At 44.4% G+C, this 22460-nt stretch overlaps 1 protein-coding gene and 1 long non-coding RNA gene across 3 annotated transcripts in view; one reads left to right on the forward strand and one right to left on the reverse strand.

The window, feature by feature from the left end:
• Positions 1 to 1818, forward strand: part of MOCS3 (molybdenum cofactor synthesis 3) — a 113375-nt gene extending 111557 nt beyond the window's left edge. Inside the window, exon 12 of one of the 2 annotated variants that reach the window (XM_073671462.1) lies at positions 1090 to 1818. In XM_073671462.1, the coding sequence (XP_073527563.1) occupies positions 1090 to 1247 (158 nt within the window). In that variant the 3' untranslated portion in view covers positions 1248 to 1818. The remainder of the gene's footprint in view (positions 1 to 1089) is intronic. The other variant, XM_073671461.1, reaches the window with a different exon arrangement.
• Positions 1 to 22460, reverse strand: part of LOC141257212 (uncharacterized) — a 271315-nt gene that overhangs the window by 74315 nt on the left and 174540 nt on the right. Inside the window, exon 2 of the long non-coding RNA XR_012318039.1 lies at positions 3000 to 3203. This is a non-coding gene — a long non-coding RNA (uncharacterized lncRNA). The remainder of the gene's footprint in view (positions 1 to 2999; positions 3204 to 22460) is intronic.

Raw genomic sequence — 22460 nt, forward strand, 5'->3', positions numbered from 1 at the left:
GCATATTTTTTCCGCTTCTCCCTGGCAGGAAAAACGCATGCGGATTGTACATGCGGATTGTACATGCGGATTTTACATGCGGATTGTACATGCGGATTGTACATGCGTTTTCCTGCCAGGTAGAAGCGTTTGTCAAGCGTTCTTCACTTGCATTTCCACATGCAGGTTGACTAGCGCTTTCCAAGCGATTTTAGCATCACTTGGAAAGTGCTTGACAACTTGTTCACACTATATAAATCCATGCAACCGGCATGGATTTATATAGTGTGACCAAGTAACAGTTAAAAAAAGAATAAAAATGGTAAAAAATAAAGATTATACTTACCTTCCGATGTCCCTCTGTATTTTCTCCGCTCCGTCTGGTCTGTTGTATGGGTCGCGATGATGGGAAAGGACCTGTGCTGATGTCAGTGGTCGCGTGTCCTGTCACATGACTAAATGATGTCATGGCAGGTCCTTCACACCACCGCGACCCATACAACAGACCTGATAGAGGGGAGAAAATACCGGGGGCCATCAGAAGGTAAGTATAATCTTTATTTTTTTATTTTAAATTCTTTTTTTAACAGGTTCTATGGTGCCTGGGTCAGGATGAGAGTCTCCTCTTCTCCAAACCCGGGTACCATCCGCGCATAGAATCGCTTAATATCCGCATGTGCAAATGTGCTGACACAGATACTATGCGTTCCAATGCAAGTCAAGGCATAACTTGTGCTCCACCAGATGAGTGCTGGGTATGAGAAAATAAATCGGATGCCATACCATCAGTCGCATCGGATTTTTACGGATAATTACAATTCTGTAATATACGGTAAGTAACTGTAAATGTTTCCGTAAATGATTAATAGCTGCTGAGTAAAAAAATGGATTACATACGGACTGCACACGGATGACAAATGGAAAATATATATATATATATAGTACCACTTTTCTGGATGAAAATCTTACCAATTTTTTTATACTGTTATGTGACCCCAGCCTAAATCCATACAATAGAGACGACGAGCAAAATACTTCTAAACCTTTAAAATCTTCATGATATAATGGCAAAAATAATACTTGTTTTCATACATTTTCTGTTTTTTTTAGTGATTGTTATATGCAAACTTGGGAATGATTCACAAAAAGCTGTGAAGATACTACAGGAATTTTCAAACAAAGGAACGTCCAAATTTGAGGCTAAAGATATTATAGGTGGTTTGATGGCCTGGTCTGAAAAGATTGATTCCACTTTCCCACAATACTGAAGTTTCATTCCTTGTTTGCATACCCAACTAATAAAATAAAATTGTAAATGTTTTTTTGAATCAATTTTTAAAACCTTGGTTGCAATACATGGTACAGATAATGGCTTTTTATCTCACATTGAATCTACATAGAAAGTTGGCATTTCATGAGAGATAGAATGTAACACACGGTCAGAACTAGGAGACTAATGGATAGTGAATGTTTTCTATTTATTCAAAAAGGGTAAAAAAGTAGAAGCTGGTACAGTCTAAGATGGAAGGTAATTTACCACGTATCCGTTGTTACTTTATTTTATTCCCTGCTTTCTTGTTATTTTGTTTTTTAATTTTTGGACAATCCCTTTAGACAATGGCCCCACTATCAGTATTTGCTCAGTATTTTTTCTCAGGAGTGGGAGCCAAAACCAGGAGTGGGTGATAAATGCAGAATTGGTGACTTGTTTCTATTCTACCTTTTCTCTGATTGTTCCTTGCCTGGTTTTGGCTCCCACTGCTGAGAAAAAATACTGACCAAATACTGATAGTGGGGCTGTAGCCAACTTAATATTAATGTAGAGGTATGTCAGTTGACAGACTTAAAGGGGTATTCCCATCTCCAAGATCCTATCCCAATATGTAGTAGGTGTAATAATAATAAGATTAGAAAATATCTCCAATTAGAAATGTAGTATAGATTTTATGATTCGCTATCTCTCTTTCCTCATGTGCAGGCAAAACAGGACCTTAGGTATCCATGGTTACGACCACTAGCAACTAGCTAACTTATTGTCACTATCAGTGGACGTAATCATGGATACCTAAGGTCCTGTTTTGCCTGCACATGAGGAAAGAGAGATAGCGAATCAGAAAAAATATACTACATTTCTAATTGGAGATATTTGCTAATATTATTATTACACCTACTACTTACTGGGATAGGATCTTGAAGATGGGAATACCCCTTTAAAGTATTGTCCCCTTTTTAACCTACATTTGCCTATCTGCTTAATTATGTGTAAAAGAAAAAAAAATCCAAATTGAACTCTACCTCCCCGAGTTCAGTGCTGCAAATGTGCTCCCGGTATTTGTTTGGCTGCAGTGGTATAAGTCTTGTCCACAGCAGTCCAGTCAATCACTGAGCTATGCCAATGTAGATGACATGTACTGTCACCACTGCCGATGATCAAAAAAGACCAAGGTAGTGTTGGAGATGCAGTGCTGGGTTCCAGGAAGGCACATAAAACTCAGTTTGTTTGTTTTTCACATAACTGAGTGTAAGAGCAACATTTTGTTTGAATGGGCACATTCCCTTTAATATAACACTTCCTATTGCTTTTGTGTTCATTACCCAAAATATACATTTTTATAGCAGCATCACTATACAGCTTGGCTTCGGTACAGGTCAGTGTTTTCCATTGTCCATACACAATATGTGTGAGAAGATAACAGGTCATGAGAGGTTACTACTATGGTAGCTATATACATTAAAAAAAATTGATTTGGTATTGTAATTTAGAAGAATATCCCAAGTGCTGTATGATTTTTTTTTCTCTATTTGGCTTAAGATGTTGTCTGAAATCTAATAGTGGATGTACAATTACTTATTAAAAACTAAGCTCTGTTGTAAATCTCTTCTCTTTCGAGTCCCTTTTTTAGGGCAAGCTCCGTTTGTTTTTTCACTTCTTGTGACGTTTTGTTTGAGACTTCCAGCATGCTTTGGGGAGTCTCAAACGGAAAGTAATCACTGACATGGGCTGGAGTTGCAAACCTTACCCCCTGCATCAATGACGTCCATTTCAGGTGCTGGATTGGTCTTTGTTTTACTGATGAATAGCTGGTTGTCAATTCTTATTCATATTCTCTATATTTTTCCATATCATTGTCCTCCCCTCTTTCAGTGCACACTGCTCTGCCAGTCCGTCTGCTCTCTTGCTGGCTTGTCAATTTTTTTTATTGAACATGTTCGGGTTGTGTATTCTGAAACATGCATACAATAATCATATATATATATATATGTATACATGTACACAATAATCAAATAGCGCAAGATCAGTAATATTAGATTAAAATATCTTTGTATGAATTTTATATTCATGTTTTATTTTTATATTCATTTCTAATTTATATTTATTTAAAACACGCACAATATTTTTATTTCCTTGAATCCCAATTTCAAATAATTGGCATACTGTGTAAAGTATAACAAAAAAAACAGGAATGTAATGATTTGGAAATCTCTTATAGCCATGTTTTATTCATAACAGAACATGGACCACGTATCAGAAGATGAAAGTTAGACATTTTGCCATTTGATTTTAAAAAATTAGCTCATTTAGAAATTGATGGCATCTCAAAAAAAATAATGACATCCCTGTCTAGGTCTGCCATTGTGTGTAGCATCCCCTCTTCTTTTTACAACAGTCTGTAAACATCTGGGAGTGAGGAGACCAATTGTTGGAGTTCTGGGGGAGGAATGTTGTCCTAATATTAACTGGTGAAAGGTCTAGGCTGCAGACAGCCGATCTCTTCTGTGAAGCCACGCTGTTGTGATGGATGCAGTATATGGTTTAGCATTGTCCTGCTGAAATATACAAGGCATTCCCTGAAATAGAGGTCGCCTGGATGGGAGCATATATTATTCTAAAACCTCTATATAATCCTCAGCATTGATAGTGACATTAACCCCTTTACCCCCGAGCCTGTTTTCACCTTCATGACCAGGCCAAATTTTACAATTCTGACCACTGTCACTTTATGAGGTAATTACTCTGGAACGCTTCAACGGATCCCGCTGATTCTGAGATTGTTTTATTCGTGACATATTGTACTTAATGATTGTGGTAAAATTTGTTTCATATGACTTGCATTTATTTATGAAAAAAATCAAAAATTTGGCAAAAAGTTTGAAAAATTTGCAAGTTTCAAACTTTTAATTTTTATGCTCTTAAAATTTTTTAGAGACCATATTACATTTGCAGGGACTTTGGGGAATCTATATGACACAAAAAATACCCAAAAGTGACACCATTCTAAAAAATGCATCCCTCAAGGTGCTCAAGCCACATTCAAGAAGTTTATTAACCCTTCAGGAGCTTCACAGGAACTAAAGCAATGTGTAAGGAAAAAATTAACATTTTACATTTTTTTGTCACAAAAATTTTACTTTCCACCAAAAAATTTTATTTTTACAAGGGTAACGGGAGAAAGTGGACCCCGAAATTTGTTCTGTAATTTCTCCTTAATACGCTGATAACCCATATGTGGGGAAAAACTACTGTTTGGCCGCACTTCATGGCTCGGAAGGGAAGGATCACCGCTTGACTTTTTGAATGAAAAATTGTCTGGAATCGAGAGCGGACATCATGTTGTGTTTGGAGAGCCCCTGATGTGCCTAAATGGTGGAAATCTCCCACAAGTGACACCATTTTGGAAACTAGTCCCCTCAAGGAACTTATCTAGATGTGTGGTGAGCACCTTGAATCCCCAGGTGCTTCACAGAAGTTTATAACATTTATATCGGGTTTTCATGTTTGGCAGCTGTCACACACTGAAAAACATTTTTTATTGCAAAAAACAAGTTTTTCCATCCCCATATTTTGAGAGCTATAATTTTCCGATATTTCTGGCGACAGGGTAATGCGAGAACTTTTGCTGAAAGAGTTGACGTTTTTATTTGTGCCATTTTCGGGCACATGACTTTTTTTGATTGCTTTGTATTCCAATTTTTGGGAGGCAGAATGAACAAATATAACAATTCAGGAATTGTTTTTTTTCGGGCTGTTCCAGGTGTGGTAAAATTGATCAGGCAGCTTTATTCTTCAGGTAAGTTTGATTACAGCAATACCATATTTATATATTTTTTATGTTTTGGAGCTTTTACACAATAAAAAAGTTTATAGAAAAAATAATTATTTTTGCATCGCTTTATTCTGAGAGCTATAACTTTTTTATTTTTTGGCTGATGGAGCTGTATGGTGGCTAGTTTTTTTATTTGCATTCATCTCTTTGATCGTGTTTTATTACATTTTTTGTTGGGTGATATGATTATAAAGCATAGTTTTTAGCCTCGTTTTTTATTATTATTTTTTTACGGTGTTCACTGAAGGGGTTAACTAGTGTGACAGTTTTATAGGTCGGATCATTCCGGACGCAGTGATACCAAATATGTGTACGTTTTTTTTTCACAAAAATATTTATTTATGGGTACAATATATTTAGATTTTTTATTATTTTATGTGTTTTTAAATATTTTTCCATTTTTGTTTTTACTTTTTTTATCTTTTTACTTTGTCCCTTTATGTTACTTTCACTTTGACAGCTCTGATCGAAGTTACAAAGCATAGGAGGAGCACTGCTATGCTTCATAACTGTCAGTGCTGCACACCGCTCCTGGCGGTGAGTGCTGGGTGTCAGCTGTCCTATCATGATGTATATATACCTCAGCGGTCAGGAAGTACTTCCCATCCATGACGTATATATACTGCAAATGTCGGGAAGGGGTTAAACATGTGTAAGCTGCTCATGCCATGAACACTAAATTGTGGATTGCATGGTAAACTGTGTTGACAGACAATGATTTCTAGAAGTATTCCTAAGCCCATGCAGTGTATTGCATGACCAAATCATGCCTGTTTTAAACACATTACCACTTGATGGCATATAGATTACAGGCATCCAATAGTGTGCCGTATTCCTTGTGTTAATGGATTTCTCTAGAATCTCTGAATCTTTCCAAGATATTATGTATTCTAGATGGTGGGATATTAAAAGTCTTCTCAATTTTATGTTGAGGAGCATTTTTTTTCAATTGTTCCACAATTTTTAGATGTAGTTGTTTAAAGATTGTTGAACTTTTGATCATCTTTGCTTCTGAGAGACTCTGCCTCTGTATCATGCTTTGTTATACTACTACTTCTAGGCATGCAACGTAGTTGAACCCTGTCCCAACTTTTTTTTTTTTAGCTGTGTTGCTGACATCAATTTCTAAAGGGGGTCTTTTTTTCAAATAAAAAATTGTTTACCTTTCACCTTCTGATATGTGTGTGGTCTATGTTGTGTTGTGAATAAAATATGGCTATAAGAGATTTCCCAATCAATGCATTCTTGTTTTCTTTACATTTTACACAGCATCCAGCATTACACAACTTTTTTGTAATTGGTGTACATAAAGCACAGGTCAAAAATTTGGACAGACCTATTTGTGCGATTGTTTTCACCGTTACTGGAATGTTCACATTGTAGATTCAGTCTGAAGTCAGCAAAACTATGAAGATGCACACATGGAAACACGGAGTAAAGAAACATGTGAACAGTGAAACAAACCAGAATGTGTTAAGCTTCAGACGCCTCAAAGTATCCTGCTTTTACTCATAACTACTTTCCACACCTTTTGGCATTCTCTCGAGAAGCTTCATCACTTAGCAACATGGAATGGCTTGAAGACATTCCCAGAGGTACTGAGCACTTGTTGGCTGATTTGCCTTCACTATGCAGTCGAACTCACCCCAAACCATCTTAATTTCTCAGTTGGTAGCTTCAACTATTAGGGCAGTTTCACACTTCCGTATATTTCCGGTACCATGTGCCACATCAGGATCACATGTACCGGTGTCTGGGAATCAGCTCTACAGTTAGCACTGTTCCCAAGAGCCGGGTGCTGAACACTGCCCTCTTCGTGGTTCTTTGCTCGCGCTGTGATCAGCATGAGCGAGGGACAATGTTGGGATTAGTAGTATTCTGCTTCCGCAGTGTCCCTGTGTAAAAATAAGAATAAAATAATAAAATCCTTATACTCACCTGTCCGGAGATGTCCCCCGCTGTAATCCTCTAACCACTGACGCCGAGGAGAATGAGCCGCTCACTGAGTGGCAGGACACCGCTCCTGAGCTCAGTGCTGCTCCAGAACCCGCTCGCTGGAGCTCTTCATTTTCCCTTTATTACGGCGCCGGCAGGGAACAATGATGAGGGCAGCATTCAGCACCCGGTGCTTGGGAACAGAGCTAACTGTAGCGCTGATTACCAGTCGCCGGTGCGTGTCACACTGATGACACGGATATCATCTGTGTGTGTTCAGCGTGAGACATTTTGCGCACCGTGCATCTGGAAAAAAACGGACATGTCAGCATGTAGAGCACGTGGACACACGGTCCGTGGAAACCCACTGACGTGCGCAAGCCCATAGATTTGAAAGGGTCTGCATGTGTCAGTGTCTGCAGTACGTGTGGAACCTGCCACCACACGCACTGGAGATACTGACGTGTGAAAGAGCCCTTATTGCAACCTGAACACCATTTAACACAGCAGAAAATGGCAACAGTGATTACCTGCATAGGTCACAGAACTAGTGCACTATGAGGATGTAGCAAACCCATATAATACTGATGGAGGCAACACAGGTGCAAAATACTACTGAGCCTACCAATTGGAGGGGGTGATTCATTGAGGTATTGGTCGGGACTTGCATTGCAAGTATGAGGACCCTTAATGTGGGTTGCGAGCTTGTGTATTTTGGCCAAAATATAGATCAATACCTCATATATAAATAATATACACTGCTCAAAAAAATAAAGGGAACACTGAAATAACGCATCCTAGATCTGAATGAATGAAATATTCTCATTGAATACTTTGCTCTGTACAAATATATACACAGGAGAACCCACGAGTATATACATACATACATACACACACACACACAGGAGAACCCACGAGTACAATGGCATAAAGAGACTTTATTAATTCATAAAATAGCGGTGCATAAATTACAAATAGTATTACAAAAGGTGCAAACATGCGGATATATCAGCCATAGTGTATGTATGTATATATATATATATATATATATATATATATATATATATATATATATATATATATATGTTTCTGAGTAGGCATTACCAGACGGCGATGGGGTATGAGTTGTTTACTTTCCAGACCCCTTACCCGTTAGCTTTATGATGTGGGCCGAAGTTTTTTCTTTGTTCTGTACAAAGTTGAATGTGCTGACAACAAAATCACACAAAAATCATCAATGGAAATCAAATTTATTAACCAATGGAGGCCTGGATTTGGAGTCACCCCCAAAATTAAAGAGGAAAAACACACTACAGGCTGATCCAACTTTGATGTAATGTCCTTAAAACAAGTCAAAATGAGGCTCAGTATTGTGTGTGGCCTCCACGTGCCTGTATGACCTCCCTACAACGCCTGGGCATGCTCCTGATGAGGTTGCGGATGGTTTCCTGTGGGATCTCCTGCCAGACCTGGACTAAAGCATCCGCCAACTCCTGGACAGTCTGTGGTGCAACGTGACGTTGGTGGATGGAGCAAGACATGTTGTCCCAGATGTGCTCAATCGGATTCTGGTCTGGGGAACGAGCAGGCCAGTCCATAGCTTCAATGCCTTCATCTTGCAGGAACTGCTGACACACTCCAGCCACATGAGGTCTGGCATTTTTCCCCAATGTGGAGCTTGGTGTTTGCCACATGTTTTTTTTTGCCTTCCTCTGGATCAACATGTTAGGCTATGGGTTGAACTAGATGGACTTAGTTTTTAAGGTTGAAAGAAGACTATGTTACTATATATGTTACATGGAGGGCTGTGCAGCCCTCCAAAAAAATGCCACCCCACACCATTACTGACCCACTGCCAAACCGGTCATGCTGAAGGATGTTGCAGGCAGCAGATCGCTCTCCACGGTGTCTCCAGACTCTGTCACGTCTGTCACATGTGCTCAGTGTGAACCTGCTTTCATCTGTGAAGAGCACAGGGCGCCAGTGGCAACTTTTCCAATCCTGGTGTTCTGTGGCAAATGCCAAGCGGCGTCCTGCACGGTGTTGAGCTGTGAGCACAACCCCCATCTGTGGACATCGGGCCCTCATACCACCCTCATGGAGTCTGTTTCTAACCGTTTGTGCAGACACATGTCACGGGTGTGTCGCCACGAAGATCGTCACGATTACACAGCCTGACTTCTCGCAGCTGAGTTTTTGGTGTTTTGTGTTTTTCGGCAGTGAGGGAGTTAACTCTCTCTCTCTCTGTGCTAGACGAGGTCCAGCCTCGCCCAGCTGCAATCAATGCTGCAGTAGTGGGACTCCTTCAAATGCCTGCCAGTCTGTTAGGGAAGTGTCGGTGAAAGCATTTCATACAGACAAACAGAGCGGATCGTGGTATTGTGGAGTTCTGAGCTAAGTGTATTTGGTGTGGTTTTTCCCTTCCTCGCTTTATCATTTATCTCCTTTCCCGTTGGTGTTCCCTCTGTAGTTGTGATGTAGTTTTTGTATGCAAGGTGGTTTTTGGTTTGACCCTTGTACTGTCTCGTTCGTCTAAGTACTGAGTGTTGGCATATTATTTCCTGTCCCCTATTGTTGTGATCGGGGTCCTTCTCAGGACTAGATTACTGAGGTGCAGGGATCCTCAGGAGGTAGGGGTTACGCTGGCGGCCTGGACCTCTGTACCTTTAACAGTACCTCCAGGTAGAGGGATTAGTCAGGGCCCCAGCTTAGGGTCAGCTCAGGCCCCTGACCTCCTGTACGCAGAGTCAGTGTGACACACATGCACATTTGTGGCCTGCTGTAGGTCATTTTGCAGGGCTCTGGCAGTGCTCCTCCTCTTCCTCCTTCCACAAAGGAGGAGGTAACGGTCCTGCTGCTGGGTTGTTGCCCTGCCCTCCTATGGCTCCTTCCACATCTCCTGGTATCTGCTCCATGCTTTGGACACTGTGCTGACAGACACAGCTACCCTTCTTGCCACAGCTCGCACTGATGTGCCATCCTTGATGAACTGCACTACCTGAGCAACTTCTGTGGGTTGTACTGTAGACACCGCCTCATGCTACTGTACCTCTAGGGGTGAGAGCAATGGCAAAATGAAAAAGTGACCAAAACAACAGCCAAAAAGGATGAGAACAGAGAAATGGTCTGTGGTCACCACCTGCAGAACCGCTCCTTATAGGGGGTATCTTGCTAATTGCCTATGATTTCTACCAGTTGTCTGTTCCATTTGCACAACACCAGGAGAAATTGATTCACAATCAGTGTTGCTTCATAACTGGACAGGTAGTTTTCACAGAAGTGTTATTGACTTGGAGTTACATTGTGTTGTTTAAGTGTTCCCTTTATTTTTTTGAGCAGTGTATATATATATATATATATTTTTTGCATGTTATATTTTCATTCAGGTGCAGCCAAGCCCTTCAATGTTGACCTTGTAAACTAGGGTTCCTGTCCGCATGGGGTGCACTCATATAGTGCTGGGCGGCCCGCCTAATCTAATAGTATGGGCATGACTAATAGGTTGCAAGCCAGACACTGCATTACCAGTGTGTGATCAAAGCCCTATACAAACCTATTTTGTGTGCAATTTTAAATCTTAAGCAATACCCCTCCATGAATTGGTAGTTTGTGAGTGGTTGTCTCATTAGTATTTTGCATCTGTTTTGCAGCCATCTTTATTAAATAGGTTTACTTCACCCTGAAAGGGCATTAGTTCTGTGACCAGAGCAGGTAAACACTTGCCCTTTTTGGTGTGTTAATTCTTGAATTTTTGGGGGAATTTTAATTCATCTTTCTGTGGCCTTTGTTTAAATTCAAACTGAACACCACTAAAGAATTCTTTAAACATGGTTAGTCAATGTTAGCAGATAACTGCACCATCTCACCTGCAATCATCTAGACCATACCTGGGCAAAGCGCGGACTACATCCAACCCTCTAACTTTTCCAGTCCGGACCGCGGACTGCGGACTGCTCACTGCTCGAGATGCTCGGCGAGTACTTACGGGATGCTCGGGCGGAATCTTGGCTCCGCGCCCCGCATGTTTGGGGCTCTTTAGACAGCCAATTAACATGCAGGGATTGTGTGCCACTCACTTTTATGCTGTAGCCATGTTGGTTGTGGTTTTACAGTGATTGGCTGGCCACATAGTGTCATCGGGTCTATAAAAGACCTGGTGACCCTATGCTCATCAGTCTACCCTTCAGACAGGCAGAGTAGGGAGAGGTGCTGCTGAGTGAGGGAGAGAGAGAGTTGGTGGTTTATTAGTTAGGTATAGGTATTCCACAGCAAGATATATATCCATCTGAATGCACAGTCCTTCTAAGGATTAATCCAGCTGCATATATTACTGGTGATAGCAGGAATTAGGCAGGAAGAGTTTCTGGACACTATACATCACAATAGGGTACATTGCATGTTCTGTCTGCTGCTGCTGTTACAGATATCCATAACCCTAGATATCAGGGCTAATTTTTTTTTTGTTCTTAATCCTGAATATTTGCTTAAAAAGCAACACAGTACACCATTTTACTGCTCCATTTGCTTGTTAGCAGAATACAGTCAGATTATTTTTTATTTTATTCGCATTGCTATATTGTGGAAGCAGAGAAACTTTTCCATCATCAGACGTGATCCCATATTACTGTGGTAATAATTGTGACATTTTTTGGAGCGGGCCAAATATTACACTCCATTTAAAGTCTGCCACTTGGGTGGTGTTCATCCTATTCATACTTGGTCGCTGATCAATACCAGATCTATAAGGCCACTTACTAAAACCATTGTCATCAGACGTGATCTCATATTACTGCGGAAATAATCATGACATTTTTTGGAGCGTGCCAAATATTACCTTCCATTTAAAATGTGCAAGGGTTAGGGAAGTGGACGTGATGGTGATGGTTCACGCAGAGGCAGAGGGCAAGATGAAACTGTGCCTGCTGAGGGAGCACAACAAACACCCACATCATGTAGAACTACCTTCCTGTCCCAATTACTAGGGGGCCGCGGAACACCACTCTTGAAGCCAGAGCAGTGTGGAAAGGTTGGTTTGATAGCAGATAATGCTTCCAGTCAGCTTGCCACCACCACCACCCTGTCTTCCACACGGTCAAGTCTCAGTAGCTGTGAGTCTAGACAACATATTCCTCACCCTGATCCTCCTTCCTCCCACCATGCCAAGTGCCCGGAGACAACTGATCCCACACTTGGACACTCCAAAAAACTGTTCACTTTTCCATTTATAGATTCGGGCCTCTTGCTCAGCCTGCTTCAAGCAGGGCAAGAGGAAATCACATGTAGTGAAGCCCAAATATTTGAGTAGCCACTGTCACACAAAGGCGACGGTGGGAAACTGTCGCAAGAGGTGGATGATGATGATGAGACACAATTGCCAGCAAGTCAGGAGGAGACTCAGGGATATGGACGTGGAAGACGAGGTGGTGGATGATAAAGTCACTGACCCAGCCTGGCAAGGTGACATGTATAGCGAGGACAGCAGCACAGAGGGGGAGGGAGGCATAGCACCACAACAGGCTGGAACAAGAAGTGGGGTGGCCACAGACACAATGTGAGCAACTGTAACACCAACAAGAGGGAAGTGGCCAGTCCAACTATTAGATCTTCCAGAGTCTGGCTCTTTTTTAAAGACTGTCCAGATAACCCCAAAAAGGCCATTTGCACCCTCTGCCATGCCAGCATCAGCAGGGGCAGCAAAACTATCAGCCTGACCACCACCAGCATGCTCAGGCACATGAAATCAAAGCACCTGACTAGTTGGGCCGAATGCCAGGGTCCAGAAACGGTGTCTGCCGGTGACAATACTGCCTGTTCCACTGTTGTGCGTGCACACCAATCCTCTGTCCATGGCGCAGGAAAAGATGCCCTGCACCTGTCATTGCACACTTGCAACCATCACCATCCATATATTTGTCCCAGCACAGTGTTCAGTTGTCCCTACCCCAGTCCTTTGAATGCAAGCTCAAATACGCAGCCAACGCCCCACAGGCCACACTACTAAACTCACACATTTCTTGAATGCTTGTACTTGAAATGTTGCCTTTTAGGCTCGTGGAGAGGGAGTCTTTCCGCAACCTGATGACGGCGGCCGTCCCTCAGTACTAGGTCCCCAGCCGCCACTATTTCTACCGGTGTGCCGTCCCCGCATTACTCAAGCACGTGTCCCTGAACATCACCTGTGCCCTCAACAATGCAGTTACTGGGAAGGTCCACCTAACGACAGACACATGGACAAGTGCTTGTGGCGAGGGACGGTACATCTCGCTGACTGCACACTGGGTTAATATATTGGAAGCTGGGACCCAGTTGGATCCTGGGACGGAACACGTCCTCCTGACGCTGAGGATTGCGGGCCCTGGGTCAATCAGGGTTGCCCCCACACTCTACAGCTCCTGCACCTCCTCAGCCTCCATCTCTGAAATAACCACATCAGTCGGAAGCTGGAAGCACTGCTTTGGCCCAGCAGCAACAGGCACTGCTGAAACTAATATGCTTAGGTGACAAACCGCACACCGCTGCAGAGTTTTTGACAGCTGTAAAAGAGAAGGCAGATCTGTGGCTGTCACCGCTGAACCTACAGCCAGGCATGGTCATGTGTGACAATGGCCAGAACCTGGTGGCAGCTCTGAAACTAGGCAAGCTCGCATACGTACCATGCCTGGCCCATGTGCTCAACCTAGTGGTTCAGCGGTTTTCTCAAAACCTACCCAGATCTGCCTGAGCTGCTTGTCAAAGTACGTTGTGTATTTGCCCACTTTCGAAAGTCACTTACAGCTTCTGCCGCCCTCGCCGTGCTTCAGCAGCGTTTGCAGCTTCCAGCTCACCGACTGGTGTGCCGTGTCACCACGCGATGGAACTCATACTTGCATGTTGGGAAGGATTTGTGAGCAGCAGAGGGCAGTTGAGTACCAGCTTCAACAAGCGCGTCGTTATTCAGGTCAGCCTCTGCACATAAGAGCTGATGAGTGGGCATGAATGTCAGACATCTGTGCCATCCTCCAAACCTTTGAGGACTCCACCAACATGGTGAGTGGCGATGATGCCATAATTAGCGTCACCATCCCACTTCTCGGTCTACTGAAACGCTCGCTGCTCACAATTAAAGAGGAGGCATTGCAGGCGCAGCACGATGGCATAGAGCAAGAACCATACAGGGTGATGCAACACAGCCCAGCCTCATCTCATCCCAATGCGGATTGGGTGATAATGAGAAGGAGGAACAAGAGCTGGTTTCCTGCACTACAGACGGTACTACCCACACAGCTGTCATACCGTCTGTTCAGCGCTTATGGCCTGAGGAAAGGGAGAATGAGGACAATGAGAAGGAGAGCATGGATAGTCATCCTCTTGGTCAGGTCAGGGAACACTTGGCTGTTAAAGTCCGCCATATGTGCCAGACTGGTGTGTTCCTCTGCCTTAACTGTGGCCCTCGCGTACACATTTTAGCTGACAGTAATTACTGATTGGTCACACTTCTTCACCCACGCTACAAGGAGAACTTTCTATCTCTTCTTCCAGCGGCGGACTGGTTTAGTAAAATGTTGTAATACCAGAAGGCCCTTGTTGAAGAATTATTTAAAAAATTCCCATCTGAAAACACTGGCAGCAGAGGTCACAGTTCCTTGGACAATCAAGGAGTACAGGCGAGGGAGACACAAATACGATGCAGCAGAGGCAGGGGAACACTGTCAAAGGTGTGGGGCAGTTTTCTCAGACCCTCCCAGCGCCCAGGCCCTGATGCGCGGAGTACTCTGACAAGGTGGGAAAAGCTTTGGAACATACTGAAGGAGTACCTTCCCGACTGTACCAACATCCTCCGTGATTCCTCTTTGTCTTATAACTATTGGGTAACCAAGTTGGACAAGTAGCATGAACTGGCTCTCTACGCCTTGGAGGTCCTGGCCTGCCCTGCCGCTAGCGTTTTGTCATACCGGGGTTTTAATGCCACCGTGGGCATTATAACTGGTAGGCGCATCCACCTGTCAACTGAAAATGCTGACAGGCTGACTCTTATAAAAATGAACAAGGGCTGGATTGGGCCTGACTTCTCAATACCACCGGATGATAGCAACGGAACATGAAGTAAAATCCAGTGGCATTTCGGCATTTCCTTCACTAATCAGCGTGTGAAACAGCTGACGCGATGAAGTAATTTCATCGTGTCAGCTGTGTACTGCGGAGAGTCAGCGCACTGGAGACAGGAGCAGAAAGCCAGCGGAACGGGACCAAGGTGGTGAGATGTTTGGCTGGACATGAGGGGGCTCTGCGTGTCTTATGCTGGACATGGGGAGGCTATGTGGGTATTATGCTGGACATGGGGAGGCTATGGGGGTAATATGCTGGACATAGGAGGCTAGACTTCGATCGCAGCATTGCGGGGGTTAATGTGCCTGGAGCGGTGTGGGACCGCTCCCTGCACATAGCACCGGGTGTCAGCTGACAATCAGCTGACACCCGGCGGCGATCGCACCCGCACAGCCTGTGTGCGCACGCGATCGCAATGACGTATTAATACGGGTCAGGCTCTTAAAACCCAGGACACAGACACGTATTAATATGTCTTGGGCTTTAAAGGGGTTACTATATTGATGTTAATATTGGGCAGAATTAATTTCAGCCTATTGGTTCAGTCCCCCACAACAGTCAGTCTCTCATGTGACCCCTCGGGAAAATTAATTGTCCACTCCCGATGTAGACATTTTTTTGTATTACTGCTGTTTCGAAGTACAGAAGATGTATTACTTTTGTCACCAGTTAACAATGACCCCGCTATATAAAATAAGGATGCAGTGGTCTCTAAACTAGACCTAGTGGAGGAGACCATTTCTATTTATGTGGGACCTTATGATACTACCTTTCTTTTGTCTGACTTGGACAAAATGGAAAGTTTTATAGCTTACAGTGATTAGAACAGTCATAGTGAAAATTATTTCCAAAAACCCTGTAATAGCCATGTGAAGGAAAATAAATTATATAGTTTTTGAATGTTGTTTAAAAAAATGTTGACTTTATAAAATGCCAATATAGACAAAATTGTAATGTAAAAACCAACTATAAAAAAGTAATAATAATTTGGGCAGCATGCGAATATGGACACACAAAAAATTGGGGAAGCCACTCCAAACATGCTCCATGTCTGCTTGGAAATGTATTGCCTTTTCGTTATTTTTCAGCTGATACACGTGTGTGTGCAGGCTCGGACAGGCCTGGCGGGGTGCCGGGAAATTTCCCGGTGGGCCCTGGGCCCCCTGCAGAGAAGACAGAGGAGAATTTAAAAAAGAAAAAAAAAAGTGGTCGCGGGCCCTTTAAGGGCTCGCGCACGCACTCTCACCGCCGCCGCGATGCCCCAGGACAGTAGCGGGAGGGGCCTGGGAGCAGGAGAGCCGAAGAGCAGAGCAGGGGCTGCACTGCAGCGTCACACTTAGCAGACAGGGCCGCACGTCTGCTGAAAGTGACGTCACAGCGCACCCTGCACTGCAGTCTCCCGCCTTAGGAGCGCGTCTGTACTGCACAGGTAGTGTAATATTTGTGTGTGTTTGTATGAATTTTTATGTATATGCTGCCTGCCTGTGTGTGTGTATATGCCTGTGTGTATATGCCTGTGTGTGTGTGCATATGCCTGTGTGTGTATATGCCTGTGTGTGTATATGCCTGTGTGTGTAAAGTGTGTGTATATGTCTGCCTGCATGTGTGTGTGTGTGTATATGCCTGCATGTGTGTGTATATATACCTGCATGTGTGTGTGTGTATATGCCTGCATGTGTGTGTGTGTATATATGCCTGCATGTATGCGTGTGTGTGTATATGCCTGCATGTGTGTGTATATGCCTGTGTGTGTACAGTGTGTGTATATGCCTGCCTTCATGTGTGTGTGTGTGTGTGTGTGTATGCCTGCATGTGTGTGTGTATGCCTGCATGTGTGTGTGTATGCCTGCATGTGTGTGTGTATATGCCTGCATGTGTATGTGTATATGCCTGCATGTGTGTACAGTGTGTGTGTATATGCCTGCGTGTGTGTGTATATATGCCTGTGTGTGTGTGTGTGTATATATGCCTGCATGTGTGTGTGTGTGTATATGCCTGCATGTGTGTGTGTGTATATGCCTGCATGTGTGTGTATATGCCTGCATGTGTGTGTGTATATGCGTGTGTGTGTGTGTATATGCCTGCATGTGTATGTATTTGAGTGCCTGCATGTCTAAGTGTATATGTGTCTTCACACGTAGGTGCGTGCTTCCCTGCGTGTCTGCATTTTTGTGTGTGATTGTCTGAGTGTGTCTGTGCATGACTGTGTGTGCATTTCTGTGTGTGCTTGCCTGCGTGTGTACGTGTCCCCATTTCTGTGAGTATGTGTATCTGCGTGTGTATATTAGGGCTCTTTCACATGTCCTGATATTTACGGGACTGGAGATATGTGTCCACCTGTGTGTCATCCATGTGACACGTACCGGTGCTTGGGAATCAGTGTACAGTTAGCGCTGTTCCCAAGAGCTGGGTGCTGAGCACTGCCCTCATCATAGATCCCTGCAGGCGCTGTGATCAGCAGCAGCAGGGTCAATGATGAGAGTAGTAGTCTACTCCCGCCGCGTCCAACTGTAAAAATAGGAATAAAATAAAAAAATCCTTATACTCACCTCTCCTAAGTGTCACCCGCTGTAATCTGTGCGAGCGCTCACGCCGAGGGGAATGACTTCTGCAGCGAGCGGGCCTCGGAGCTGCGCTCAGTGATTGACAGGGCACCGCTTGTTGAGCGCAGCTCCGGGGTCCACTAGCTGCAGGAGTCATTCTCCTCGGCGTGAGCGCTCGCACAGATTACAGCGGGTGACACTTAAGAGAGGTGAGTATAAGGATTTTTTTTATTTTATTCCTATTTTTACAGTTGCACACGGCGGGAGTAGACTACTACTCTCATCATTGACCCTGCTGCTGCTGATCGCAGCGACGGCAGGGATCTATGATGAGGGCAGCGCTCAGCACCCGGTGCTTGGGAAGAGCACTAACTGTCATCAGTGTGCGGGACGTTTTGCGGGAGGTGCAGCAGGTAAAAAACAGACATGTCAGCGTGTTTTGCCCACGGACACCACATGGTCTGTGGAAAGTGGAAACACACTGACGTGTGCACATTCATTTGAATGGGTCTACGTGTACCAATAACGTGTGGTGACTGTCACCGCATGTACTGACGTGTGAAAGAGCCCTTATTATGTGTCTGTGTGCGCTTGTTTTCGTGTTTGTAAGCGCGCTTCTGCATGTCTGTGTGGTCTTCCGAAGATTTATATTTGGGGAGAGAAATTTTAGGAGACAGAATGGGGAGATGTGTGAAGAAACGGTATGGTGAACTAGAGGAGGGGTGGGAATGAGTGCAGGAACAGAATGGGGAAGGGGGATGTATAAGGAAACAGTATGGAGAGTGGGGGAATAGTGTGAGGAGACAGCATGGGGGGAGAAGAGTGTGAGGTGACACAGCACAGAGACTAGGTAGTGTGGGGGAAGGTATAGAGATGCGGCAGTATGGGGGAAACAGTGTGAGGGCACAGAAAGGAGGTAACAGTATGCTGAGGAGGGGGAGTGTGATGAAGGGGCACAGTATAGAGACTGGGCAGTATAGGGGGGACACAGTGTGAGAGGACAGTGTGAAGAGGGGGCCCAGTATGGTAAGGAGAGGACAGTGTGGGGAGCAGGTACCATAAGAGGGGTAGAGTGTATGTCATATTTTGTGCAGGGAGCATTGTAAGAGTTAGGTTTATTCAGGGGCTCAGTGCAGATATTTTTATTCAGGAGCATTATAATGACTTTGCTATCTTTAAGGGCATCGTGTCGGGATGTGCTGCAGAAGACCGGAGAAGATGGAAGTCTGCAGATATGAGCTGTGGATGAGAAAAGTCATCATGGAGTCTGGACAAGAGGAAGAACAGAAAGAGAACGACTCTAATCAGAGAAGACGTCTCAGGTAAGATACCTGGATGTAAATGTTCATTTGTGATCCTCCCTGTGTCTCATCAGTACTGTGGTTCCTGTATGGTCCGCAGTCTGATGATGACTGATAACAACTCCCAGTATCTCTATTGTTAATTACATACTGGGAGTTGTAGGTTTATGCGATACAAAGATATATGGGTCTGACCTGACATTACAAATGATGGTGGTTCAGATGATGTATTCATGTACTGATGTGTTTGTGCGCGTCTGTGTGTTTGTGCGCGTCTGCGTATCTGGAATAATATGTATTTTTGTAAGATGCGTGTATGTAACTGTGCATTGTGGTGTGTAATAACATTCATATGCTTGAGGCACCTTTACTAAATCTGTTAGGACTTGCTCACATGTGTTAGAGAATTCCATTTGTCTTTCCACATTTAGGAACAGACAAGTGAAATTTGCTAACCCTGACATAACTGTCACCATAAGGATGTGCTTGTATGGAAGCGGGTTCAGGAGCTGAGCCTGCTCTATACTGGGCAGATGTTGGCTGTGTTACATAGCCGGCGTCTGCCTGTAACAGCAGTGATCAGAGCTCGCCTTGATTTCTGCTGTTTTGAGTATTTAAGTGCCCTTGTCAATCACTGACAGCGGCATTTAGATAGCACAATGGCTGGTGCATGCAGTCACCTGTTCCCTTCAGCCCCCTGTGACGCAGTTGCAGGTTGCTGATGGGTTGCCAGTAGTGCTGAGTGAGTGTGGTCAGACAAGAGACATTACAGTCACCGCGAGCTACAAAGTGCTGCAATAACGTCCGGCACCTTAATTGTGACACTTCCATGGAGCCCAACCTCAGGCTGAGCTTCATTGAATGACTAACATGGCAGCCGTACCTGGCAACTAGTGCTGAGTGAGTGTGGTCGGATAAGGTGTGATCCCAGCATGCTCAGGTGTTATCTGAGTATCTTGTAGTGCTCTGCTAATATGCTCGAGTCCCCGGGGTAGCATGTTTTGCGGCGGTAGACAGAAGCAACACATGCAGGGATTACCTAACAAACAGGCAATTCCTGCATGTGTTGCCGCAAAACATGCTACCCCGGGGACTCGAGCATATTAGCAGAGCACTACAAGATACTCAGATAACACCTGAGCATGCTGGGATCACACCTCATCCGACCACGCTCGCTCAGCACTAGTTGCCAGGTGTTGCTGCCATGTTAGTCATTCAAAGAAGCTCAGCCTGAGGTTGGGCTCCATAGAAGATGTCACAATCAAGGTGCCGGACGTTATTGCAGCACCCTCACTTTGTAGTTTGCGGTGACTGTAATGTCTCCCTCCTTGCACCGACCCAATAACAGGAAACGAGTGGCGGCAGGGAGAATAAAATGTAATTTTCTCCGTGTAGCCAACGCTTTTCCAATAAGCTGTCTAACCAGGCTTTAAACCCTATTTACCTGCAGATTACCCCTATATCTGCAGATAAATAGCGTTTTTCAAGGTGACAAGTTACCATTAAAGGGACTCTGGCAGTACGGAATGACTGTTCGAATAAAGTCCTGCCGCTTGGTGCTCCACAGCGCGGCCAATCATGTAATTATAGTACAGTATAGAAAAGCATAACAAGTAATAAAACCATTTATGGTGGGCTGTAGTGTGGGCCCCTAGAGTCAGTTCCCCTGGTGGGCCCTAGCCACCCCAGTCTGACCCTGTGTGTGTATATATAATATATATATATATATATATATATATATATATATATATATATATATATATATATATTATATTGTGGTAGTTCACTCACTTGGCTGCACACAGAGGTAGACACAGGTACTCTGTCTCTTTAAATCTCTTGTTGGTTTACTATAGTGTGGCATAAACCAACATTTAGTCCATGAAAATAAGCACAAGGTCTCGCCTAGAGCTTGCTTCTCCAGAAACTGAACTCTGAATGCCTCTGCTGGCCGAGTATTTAAACCCCCCAGACCACACCCTGAGGTGGAGATATGGTGAATGGCCTCTCGCCCTTCACAATGGTCATTCACAAACACCACTCCCTTTTATAAATGGACTTAACCCCTCTCAGCTAATAAGATACTGGAAAAAACTTAATGGTTTCAATTCACTGAAGCTAATAGCCTCAGGGAAACATACCTCCCCTCCAGCACTTTGTCACATATCCACCTCCCATGCCCAAAGCCAGGGGTTTTGGCACGTTCACTCGCTAAACCGGGAAGTCTGGACAGGGCATCTGCCATACTATGTAGTTTCCCGGGCCTATGCTCCACATGAAAAGTCCTGAAGCGCTAGAAACCACCTAGTCACTCGGGCATTCTTCCCCTTCCTTTCCCTCATCCATCTCAGGGGTTTATGATCGGACATTAGCCTGAACTTTCGGCCTAACAGGTAGTATGTTAGTGTCTCAATTGCCCATTTGATGGCCAGGCACTCCTTCTGTACGATGGCATAGTTCTCACAGGAGAAGAGTTTCCTACTCAGGAATAGGACTGGATGTTTGTCCCCATCTATTTCCTGGGACAACACAGCTCCCAACCTGACCTCTGAGGCGTCAGTCTGAACCACGAACACCTTAGTGAAGTTAGGTGCTATGAAGACTGGCTGCTTACATAGGGCGAGCTTCAACTCCTGGAATGCCATCTCCGCTTCAGGGGTCCACTTGGCCATCGATGTCTTCGTGCCCTTAAGAAGATCAGTCAGGGGGGCGGCTATCCTGGCGAAATTCGGGATAAATGGGTGATAATACCCCACAATTCCTAGAAACGCCTGAACTTGCTTTTTGGAGTTCAGTTACGGACAATTTCGGATAGCCTCCGCCTTATTTACTTGCGGATTTATTTTGCCCCTTCTGACAATGTAGCCCAAGTATTTTGCCTCTTCTTCCCCCATGGCACACTTCTTTGGGTTTATCGTAAACCCTGCCTTCCTTAGCGCATCCAGTACAGCCTGGACCTTCTGTAAATGACTTCCCCAATCTGGGCTGAATATTACGATTTCATCCAGGTAAGCGGCGTACTTTTTATGAGAGACTAGGATCCGGTCCATGGCCCTCTAGAATATAGCTGGGGCTCCCTGCAGACCGAATGGCATCCTGGTGTACTGAAAGCACCCGTCAGGAGTAGAGAAGGCCATCTTCTCCTTGGCACTTGGGGACAGAAGGATTTGCCAGTACCCTTTCATTAGGTCCAGGGTGGTGATATATCTGGCTGACCCCAGCCTCTCAATGAGTTCATTGATGAGGGGCATCAGATACGCGTCAAACTTCAACACCTCATTCAGCTTCCTGTAGTCATTACAGAATCGCCATTCTCCATCCGGTTTCAGCACAAGAACAATGGGGCTGGACCAGCTGCTTTTTGACTTCTTAATGACGCCCAGACTCAACATTCTCCTCACCTCCTTGGAGATCACCTCACGGCGGGCTTTGGGAATCCAATACGGCTTCTGATTCATCCTCACATGCGGCTCCGTCAGGATGTCATGCTCGACCACTTGCGTACAACCTGG

This window comes from Phyllobates terribilis, unplaced genomic scaffold (genome assembly GCF_046119375.1).
Source record: "Phyllobates terribilis strain yellow unplaced genomic scaffold, ASM4611937v1 Scaffold_3__8_contigs__length_932513732, whole genome shotgun sequence".
NCBI classification, from domain to species: domain Eukaryota; kingdom Metazoa; phylum Chordata; class Amphibia; order Anura; family Dendrobatidae; genus Phyllobates; species Phyllobates terribilis.